The sequence below is a fragment of the Aegilops tauschii genome, chromosome 3 (genome assembly GCF_002575655.3).
Source record: "Aegilops tauschii subsp. strangulata cultivar AL8/78 chromosome 3, Aet v6.0, whole genome shotgun sequence".
In the NCBI taxonomy this organism is placed as follows: domain Eukaryota; kingdom Viridiplantae; phylum Streptophyta; class Magnoliopsida; order Poales; family Poaceae; genus Aegilops; species Aegilops tauschii.
This window is the reverse complement of record NC_053037.3, coordinates 108,812,064-108,822,320: the sequence shown is the minus strand read 5'-3', so window position 1 is coordinate 108,822,320 and position 10,257 is coordinate 108,812,064. Positions and strand designations below refer to the sequence as shown.

General features: G+C 46.3%; 1 protein-coding gene across 1 annotated transcript; it reads right to left on the bottom strand.

The window, feature by feature from the left end:
* Positions 1–2,370: 2,370 nt before the first annotated feature.
* LOC109777051 (uncharacterized) lies at positions 2,371–6,615 on the bottom strand. The gene is made up of 7 exons (XM_020335704.4): positions 6,083–6,615; positions 4,634–4,672; positions 4,433–4,503; positions 3,782–3,846; positions 3,576–3,665; positions 3,261–3,353; positions 2,371–3,047 (listed from the first exon to the last, which is right to left on the bottom strand). The coding sequence occupies exons 1-7, from the start codon at positions 6,475–6,477 to the stop codon at positions 2,631–2,633; spliced, it is 1,170 nt and encodes a 389-aa protein (XP_020191293.1). The 5' UTR covers positions 6,478–6,615; the 3' UTR covers positions 2,371–2,630.
* Positions 6,616–10,257: the final 3,642 nt, after the last annotated feature.

The following is a 10,257-nucleotide window of genomic DNA, read 5'->3' as shown; positions in this document are numbered from 1 at the left end:
CGACCAGGAGTAGTTAGGAGGTCCCAGGCAGGAAGCCTTGCCTCTTCGATCGTGTTGCTTTAGTGCTAGCCTTCTTAAGGCATCCTTGATTAACTTATGTCTGTACTCAGATATTGTTGCTTCCGCTGACTCTTGTGTATCGAGCTTGTATTCGAGCCCTCGAGGCCCCTGGCTTGTAATATGAAGCTTGTATTATTTTGATTTGTGTCTAGAGTTGTGTTGTGATATCTTCCCGTGAGTCCCTGATCTTGATCGTACACATTTGCGTGTATGATTAGTGTACGGTCGAATCGGGGGCGCCACAGTTACTAGGCCAAAACTAGCACGTAGCACGCCCTATGAAACCGCGCCTTTTCGGAGCAAGACGAGCGTAATCACTAAGGGCATGGACAATGGTGCTATCTTAGTAATGCCACGTAGGATAAATGATGAGATGGAGGAGAGAGAACTCATAAGAAAAGGTTTGTCTTCTCTTATTTAGGGCATGTACAATGGTTGATAAGATAGCCTTATCTTAAGTCTTGCATGTAATTTAGAGATGACAAAAAAATTGTCTACAATGGGTCATCTCTTTTTTTGATAAAGGATGGATTTTATTAACTCAAAATGAAGCATCAAGTGGATACAAACACTATGAGCACACACCCGGCCTCTGCACAACTAAGATGCACACAGCCAACACCAACGCACACACACAAAGAAACACGCCGGCAATGAGCAAAGTCATCAAAGACCGAAGCTGTGCCTAGGCGAGGAAAAAAACCCGAAGTGTTCATAACAGAAACCGACGAACTACAGTGATGACCATCCGCACCAATCATTCTTCACATCACAAGGACACGAGAAGGTTCTCCAACAACAACACCTTCAAGAAGGAAACGACGATCAAGCACCGCCATCGCCGGACCTAGCCACCAAAGGCCAGATCACGGATTTTCACCCTAGAGACAAGTCCGAGTAAACTCCAAGCCACGCCTTCAAGAAGGTAATGCCGCCAAACGCCGCCATTGCCAGGTATACCCAATTAGGGTTAGACCTAGGGTTTTCACCCCGGAGCTCGAGACCGGATGCTCGATAAGCATCACCAAACCGAAATCATCATGTAATGTATTCATCCTCCACTTTCCACTTTCCCTGCAGGTTCATGCGTACACGATCCTTAGATGAGATGCGACAGTCACTGTGGAGAGAAGAAAGTCCTTGCACCGCCAAAATCCCAGATTGGACAGCCTCGCACCAACTTCACAACTGCATCCAGTGGTAGATCTGTTGCAGACGAAACCACCATGTGCCCTTATTCTCACCCACGGTGGAGGATCACGACCCGGACGCCCACAAAATTGCAGGTCATGGGATCATGCCCTCCGACGCAGAACTTGGGACTGCTGGCCATGGACCAGCATGATGATGCGAGGACCGCCTTCCGGACTGTCATGCCGCCCGCCGCTGATGTTCGTTGCCAACTCGCGGCTGTGTTCATCCCCGCTGCTGCTACCCAAGTACACTGCTCCTGCCGCTGTTGAGCGTGTAGCGCCCTGCCGCTGCCCCAGATCATCGATGCGCTCTTTGCCGCCGCTGCTGCTCACTTCGAGTCGCCGCCATGAATGGCCGCGGTGGAACTACCCGGCACCCCGCCGCCACCATGGGCTGTGCAGGCTTTGCCTGCCGGCAGCATCAGGCAGCGGCGAGGGTTGGAATCGGAGATGGGGACGACCAGAAAAAGCAGATCGAGATCGCCTCCCGTGTCGCCCGTCCGGACGACGCGGGGGCAGTTACGACGCGGGGGTTCTTTTAGCCCTATCTTCAATAACTAGCCATTCCTAAAAACGTGGCGAGACATATTGTGCCAAGAGACTTGGCAAACGTGGCGGGGGATTTGACGGTGGTTCAAACACCAGCAAAGCTGAAACTTGAACAACGCTTTTGAAGGGAGCATGTCCTCGCGCACATGACTTCGGACCACCTACCCACCAACTACCATTCACCAGTGCTGACCTTTGCTTGAAACTGTCAACCGTCCCCGGCTACCACTTGGCCGCCAACGGCACACGTTGCTGCAGGAGAGCCACCAGCCAGAAAATCTATCCGCGGGAGGAATTATACTATCTGCACCTAGTTTCATATAATCAGCCGAACATGTCCAATCAATAATCTACCGCTCGCAATTGTTGACTCGAAACTGCCAACAAAACGGTCCCTCCCAACCACTTGCAGTTGGCACATGTTGGTCCGAGACAGCTAACCGCCAGGATACGTGCAGCTGCTTGTTTTCATTTTACAGGTTTGCAGGTCGGAATACGTAGTGCCAATAATTGGGGCAACAAACTTTACAGGATCGAGAAAGGTTTTGCAGGCCAGCAGTACGCGTCATTCTTTTCACCCCTTTTGTTATTATAGATAGTGTAGCATTCATACAAACCACAAGCCACTGGCATTTCAATTCACCGGTCTGCACCGGCAGCATCGTAAGATGAGGATCACGGCAAAGAATACAATCAAGAACCAGACCAAAGCCATCATGCATGTCTTGCCATGCCATGAAGCCCATGGCTGCAATCCCATGGCTGTGACTGGAGCGATCTGCACACGAGTGTTCAACTCCTCCCCCATCTTCAGACAACAGCTACCCTTCATACGGCCTGCAGGCCGAGCGTCCGGTCCATCCACCCGATGATGTCGGCGGCGATCTCGTCGCGCTCGGGCTCGAAGAGCAGGTCGTGGAGGAACCCCTCGTACAGACGCAGGTCCTTGTGCCTCGACGCGGCCTCCGTGTAGAGCTCCCGCGAGGCCAGCGGGTCCGTCACACGGTCCGCCGTGCCGTGCAGGACCACGAACGGGACCGTCACCTTCTTCAGGTTGTGCAGCAGGTAGGAGGAGATGCGCAGGATCTCGTGGCCCGTACGGACCCTGATCGGCCCCGTGTAGACCAGCGGGTCAGAGTACTTCGCTAGCAGTGCGGCGGGGTCGCGCGACACCGGGATGCCGCGCTTGTTGGCTCCCTTGAATTGGAACTTGGGTGCTATCAGAGAGAATATCGGTGCCACGGCCTGCATTGATTCAGGCAAGTCTCAGTGATGAAACACAACTTGGCATGCAGGTAAAACAAATATGTGTGGCCAATTTTAAGTTTTGGATTTGTGGATGAATTCAAAAGCAGAGCTTCTAAAGTAGCTCTGCTTTTGATATGAGCGTACAATATCAAAAGTTCTCAAATCAGGATAATTCGGAATAATAATAGGAAACCGGAATAGTAATATTACCCCAACTATCGGATGCGCTGGTTTTACACGCACAGCTGGTGAAGTCAGGATGATTCCTTCCAGTCTGGTTCTGATATGGGCGTACAGCGACGCCTGCAAGATGACAGCCAGTGATGAGCACGCATGAAACAAGAAAATTAAGCGTTAAATGAGCATCGTTAGCCAAACCATTTCAACCAGGCTATTTTGTTAATGCTTTGCACCATTCTCCGCCGTCAGGGTATCCATTGTTCACAGGCCCAGAGGAGTAGGGTCAGTGTCTAGATCTGGCCTAAATACCGATGAGAAAAAGCAATTTAATTCGACAAGCCATACCTTCAAAACAACAGCTCCACCAGTGGAGTGACCGAGTAGAAAACAAGGAACATCTGGATTCTCCAGCATAATTTTATCAAGAAGTACTTCCTGTTCAGAGATGATAATATAGCATTACATTAGCAATCAGGAACAGAATAGCTTTGTGCCTTCCATCGAAAAACCTTGAACAGAATGTAGAAGTAGGTGGACAGACAGAGACTTACCATGTCTTCTATGACATAATCGAGAGAAGGAACATAACCGTGCAGACCATCACTGCCACCATGACCTGTTAAGCGTAAGCTCATGTTAGCCTGTTGACGTTGAAATGAATGCAAAATTCAACAGGCATGCTCACACCTAATAGGACCAAAGAGATTGAAAACCACGAATGTTTTTCTGAAAGTACTGCTTGATTTATGGGCATGAGTTGCAAGGTAAGAATCCAAAACTATGCGGGTACAGCATGACAACCTTAGCGCCGTTGCTTATATTTTACCTTATAACATGCTATAAAAAAACTAATATCTGGTTTTAAATGTTGTCATAACATTACCAGTACCAGACAGCTAACACCTAGTTAGTTTGATACCTACATGATCCACACACACACAAAAAAAATAGTACTCGGAGTAGTAATTTATTCTAGTTTCCTAGTAGTTTTTGCCCATACGAAGCAATTAAGAACTAACAGTTAGTTAGATTTTCTCCGAGGAATAATTATGTAAGATCGAACAACATCCCTCAAAATTGATCATTCATTTACTTTATTTCTAAATATAGCACTGATTTCCCACCAAACCAACCATGTGTAACATTTCCTATAATATACCAGAAGAACACATGTTCAGAAAACCACAAGTAGGTTTCCTTACCTATCCAATCCATTGCATATACTCCAAAGCCACATGATGTTAGCTGCTCGGCAAAATGCAAATACCTCCCACTGAAACGCAAGATCAAAGTACATTCAGTAATGCCTTCAATACAAGGAGGATATGAAAAATATAGGTAGGCACACCACCATGCTGAGGCTTGGAGGACTGGAGGGGAATGACTCAACAGGATTTGCTTACCTATGCTCATTGAGCCCATGTACGATGAGCAGAATGCCCCTAAAGCAAAAGAGGAAAAATTGTCAATACAAAATTGCGTGACTGCAAGTGAAAGAAGGGTTCAGTTTGATACTTCAAACTTCTGATTTCTAATGAAAGAGACTGAAACAGAACCATAATCTTCAAAAGGTGTTCACACATGTGGAGCCATAAAACCAGTCAGCAACATTAGCGGTGGCGGATTACCTAAATTAGTTGTGGTTATCTCCCTTTTCACCATTTGCTTGCTAGGTTGTTTGACTATTATGTCATTCATATTGAAAACAGAGTTGACGGTCAGCTCAGGTAACTACACACTGGGTCATGTCAAGAATAATCAACACTTTGGTTGCGCAAAGTGGGCGCATTAAAGAATTAAGAAAAATCCGGCTCCCCCTTTCTTGATAGCTAAGTTTTCCGGTGTCACATGGAGACATTACGTTAAGGTTTTCCATGGAGAACTGAGAGATAAGAATGGAACAGAGGTTGGAGATAAGCGTCAGCTTATATTCTCCTGATCCGTTCCACTTTACTTGTTCCCCCTTTCCTGTATTTCAAAGTTGCTTCACACTATCACAAAAAAAAACTGCACAAAGCTATAGTTATTTTAGTCAACTAGCTCAGGTTCCGAAGGAGAGACGCGTACAAGAAATATGACAACCTAAAACAGCAGCTCTGCGATGAGGACAAACCCCATGCATCATCATTGACAGGGGTAATGACTACGAATGCAAAGATCGGTGGAGATCTGAATTTTTTTGGATGTACTCAACGTGCATCGCACGGCACGTCTCTTTATGAGTAGAGCACCAGCCGCAAAGTCTTCTGTGAAACACTAGGTCCAGGTATCTGGTAAAGCACTCTAATCGCGTGATCAAAACCGCAGCTAGTATGCATGATCTAAATGCGCATCGCGCCTTGCCATTACTACACCAGAATCGCCTAAACAGGAGCAGAAAATTGCAACTTTAACTGAAATTACCACCCGTTGGCATCAGAGAAGAGTGCCAAAGCCGCAAGAGAACTATTCACAACGCACAATTCGCAAATTAGCAAAGTTCCTAAGGGGTCAAAGACCCGAAGAAAATCCTTGTTATATTTTTTAGGGGAAAATTCCTTGTAATATTGTCAACGAAATGCCCAGAACTCTCGCAGAAAAACCTACGTGATTGACTGGTTCAAACGAAAGAACAAATCCCTTCTGGGTAAGGCCAAAGTCCACGAACTACCGTTCCCCCAGCGCTCCACCGATATGATATAAATACAACAAAAAGAAAAGTGACAAGTAAAAAACCAGGAACCAGGAAAGCGAAATCCACACAAAGGAACAAAAGGAAACCACCAATTTCCACAGCGACCGAAACCCCCAGGGTCCACGGAAGGCAATTCAATCGCACACGCCACGGGACGGGCGGACGGGCTCAGGCTCACCTCGTCTCCGCGCCGGCCGCCGGCGCCCAGACGCGGCAGAAGAGCGCGTTCCGCCTGGCCCCGGCGATGACGAAGGTGCCGCACGTCCTGCCGTCCGCGTCCGCGTCGTCCTCCACCATGGGCACCTCCTCCGCGAGCGCCCGGCGGCGGCGCACGTCCTCCTCCTCCGCGGCCCTGCGCCTGCTCCTGGCCTTCCCCAGGCGGCCGGGCTCCGCCGGGCTCGCGGCGTCGGGGCGGCGGCGGCGGCCGACGAGGAGGAGCAGCCAGAGGAAGAGCGAGTGGAGCGCGACGGCCAGGCGGAGCAGCGCGCGGCGGGAGAGCACGGAGCGGAAGACGGGCACGATCCGGCCCGTGGCGCCCGAGGTCATCATCATCTCGTCGCCGCCCATCTCCATGGCTCTCCCACCGCTGCGCGTTTTTTGTGCTTTACTTTTTCTTCGCGTTTTACGCGGCCGCGGGCTTCGTGGGCCGCCCGCGCGTATTTATAGCGGGGGAAGATTGGACTGTGGCGAGAGCGTGGCTTGTTTGTTCCCTTCCTGGAAATCCGTATTCTCAAGTTGTTTTTTAATCTCCTTACTTATTAATAGTGTTTTTTTTTTCATTTGAGAGGAGAAGTGAGGAGATGGTGATCCCACTGACAGTTGTAACGGATCAGCAGTCCAGCTAACAGCTGTGCTATGGCACGGTCCCATACGTCACTCCCCTCGTCAACTTTTTTTTAACATGGTACGTACACTAGCATGCACTCACCGCTATAAGCACCTTTAACAGACTGAACCGCCATAGTATCTTGAAATTTTACAAAGTCACCACAGACACATCGCAGTCAGTGAGAACGTCTCCTCCACTAAATGAACATTGCCGAAAGCCTGAAATAAATCCAGGAATAAACGAGCACCAATGTCGAGTCTAGGACTTGAACCCTAGTGGGCTGGGATATCACTGTCCTTCTAACCATCCAACCACAGATTGGTTCGCCCCCTTATCAACCGTTATCACCACATGATTTTAGATTACAGAAAATTAATTGTTAGATATGACACTAAGAGATAGTACTACTAAGTAGATTGCCTTTCTTCCACTCGAAAAAAAGTAGATTGCCTTCCTAACCAGTGTACATACATTTATTATTAGACAATAAATTACCACTAGTATAAGTCACCTTTTAAATTCTACACCAGATATTGGCATGATTACAGAGATATGTATTTTTGTGTCAAATTTGTTGAAGATAGAGATCACCATATCGTTTGTGATGTTGGGGACCGTATTCCTTGTTCATGTAAAATTGGCAACAAAATCTCTAAGCCCCCGCCCCCTCACCCTAGGGGACATCGACGGTGATCTCTCGGGTAGGTCGAGAGAAGGTTCCTTTAAAATTACTATGGAACATATCCACCAACTTGTTCCTATTCCAAATAGAGCCTCAAGGGAGGTTCATGAACCGTTGGAGGGATGTCCCCGTTAGAATGGCGATGAGGTGTTTCGCTACCTCATGTATGCCTTCCTCTACGCATCGGTTGTAGTGGTGTAGATGGCTAGGAACTCCTCAGGGTCGGTATTACCATCATACCTCTTGACGAACTTACGTCAGAAATTGTGAGGCCACATGGTGCACATGAGTTCTCAAGATAGGTAGGACACTAAACAGTCCCAGGCGAACCTCGTCGCCAAAAGCCATATCTTCTCATATAGCTCACCGACGCACCTACGATGCATTGTGAATCATCTTCATCTTATCCTTATCGCTAATTCCGTCTTTGATTGATGAAGCTGCATATATCATCGTCGTTTTCATCCAGTGAGGTAACATGAACCCCGTCCCCAACACGATCCACTTTGCCCCTATCATGGAAGATTCCATAGATTATCCATAATCTCAAGTTCCAATAGAAATCCTAGTGGCCCCCCAAACGCAAGCTTTGTATATAGGCATCATGCCCTTATTTCTAAAGACAGTTATCCGATATTAATCTATAGCTAATACTCCACCCAAATATCACTCATAAGCATGCATAAGTATTAAGTAATAAAACAGAGTATATCATTAGGAAAGTTGACATAATGTCGATAATATAATCTCTTTACCTCATATTCCTCACATGGGCAACTATCATTTTAACTTGTAATAACACATTACAAATATTTTTCTCTTTTTTATCATTGAGATACATTACTTGCAAGGTAAACCCAATGAACTTGCAAAATTTGATAGCATAAACCTTTCACCAATAAAAAAACATCAACTAGTAAACAACAATTAGCATCTGAAAGTCATCACGGTTACCGATTTATAGCATGTGCTCATAGATGGTGATGGAGAGGGGGTTTGGTGTTGTAGATGAACTGGATGAAGGTGACCCCAATGATGCCTTCGTGTTGAGTATGACAATGGCCTCGAATTCTCCCGATCGGAAGTGGTGGATCCAGCGGGATGAGCCCTCTGGGAGAAGAGTAGGGTTCTCTCTTCCACTTAGCAACGGAAAAATAATAAAAATTTCTCTATGAATTTTGTGTTGGGGAATACGATGTGTAGCAGAGAGAAGGTCAGGGGATCCATGTGGGCCCCACACACCTAGGTTGCACGCCCTGGGCCTCTCAATGCTGATCTTGATCCTAATGCATGGGCCCTCTCTATGTTGATCTTGGTCTCGATGCATGGGTCCTTTCCATGATGATCCTAATGCACATGGTGGCTTCCGTTAACAACATGAAAGACCATCCAGTTTATCAAATTGGAACGAATATTAGTGGTGCTACATTCTTGTTGTTGTGTCTCTGTTGGGTTCTAGCCAAGGCATGAGTTCTGGTCATGGTCATCCTACGGGACGCCTTCTAGCGCACATCCCCTGGGGCTGCTCACTATAACTCTTTCTCAACCTATCAAAGCAAAGATACACAACAATGTGTATTCATGAAAAAGGCTCATCTAAACATGCTTGAGTATGCTATAGGAGTGTGCAATTTTTCGTGGTGAACTGACATTCAAGGAGCTTTAGAAAAAAAGCCTCCAAAATGTTTTTTTTTAAGTTTCATTGGCAGCCGATTGTTTCTTATATAGAGCTCCTCGAATGTTATTTGTCCATAAATTTTTGTACACCCCTAGCACACTCAAGCATGGGTCTAACTCTTTTTCGAATTTACTATTCATATCTGGCAATGGTGGACCTATGTTGTTGTCAGGGGGGGTGGGGGGCAATGGCCCCTAGCTTTGAAATAACTATGAAGGAATTTTGAGGCTTGGATTGAGAGAAAATTAGTTGTTGCCCCCCTCAGATTTTTAAGATTTGCCTTTGGCCCTCCTAAATCTTTTGCCTACCTCCGCCACTATTATTTGATGTAGATATGCTTGGGAATCAAAATGCCCTCGTCAGAAAGTCTGAACTTGTCTTGCATCTCCGTCTCCATGGCTCGACCTACTCTCTTTCACTTCATTTTTACGTTTCTGCGAGGCAGGGAGGAACCTCGGTAAATAAGCATCAATTTTGAGCAAAATCAAGCATTTCAATGTCGGGTAGGTGGCAGGAAAAGAGTGTCACACGCGGAAAATACACCATAGCTCCTGGGTGCTCCAACCCCGTATGAATATTAATTTAAAAAATAATAGAAAAATTAAAAAAATAGAATTTAAGGATATCATACATTGGTGCCCAATCTACTCCAGTTGAAGTTTCGTGAAAAAAGATACCAGGAAAGGTATCCATGGCGAAGAAAATACAATCTGACCTGCGATCCATCCATACAGTTTTTTTATACATAGGAATTTTTGTCTTTTTACTGAGTACATTTCCTGGTATTTTTTCATGAAACTTCACATGGGAGTAGATTGGACAACCAAATTTGATATTCCAAAATTTAAGTTTTTCTTTTAATTTTCCTTGTTTGCTTTTTTGAATTTAATACTCGTATTGTGGGGTGGAGCACCCGCGCCCAGTGCTCCAAATCCTCTTCCTGTCACACGCCTACTTTTCCCAAGTTAAAGTGACCAGACTGTTCGAGTTTTTTTAGAGAAAAATGTGAGCAGACGGTCATAAGTTTGTTTTTTGACGTTCAGATCGCCATAAGGTAACATGCCCTTATTTTTCTGCGAAAGAGCTTAATAACAAGGTATTTTTGACATGGCTTAATAACAAGGTTGAAGTTGTGCAACTTGGGCGCGGTAGTCTGTGACAGCG

Excerpts from the sequence above, each read along its gene's own strand:
- LOC109777051 (XM_020335704.4), bottom strand. The coding sequence starts at position 6,477 with ATGGAGATGGGCGGCGACGAGATGATGATGACCTCGGGCGCCACGGGC. Across the intron at positions 4,504-4,633 it reads CATGGGCTCAATGAGCATAG|TGGGAGGTATTTGCATTTTG; the intron begins GTAAGCAAATCC and ends CTTGCGTTTCAG. Across the intron at positions 3,666-3,781 it reads ATTATGTCATAGAAGACATG|GAAGTACTTCTTGATAAAAT; the intron begins GTAAGTCTCTGT and ends ATCTCTGAACAG.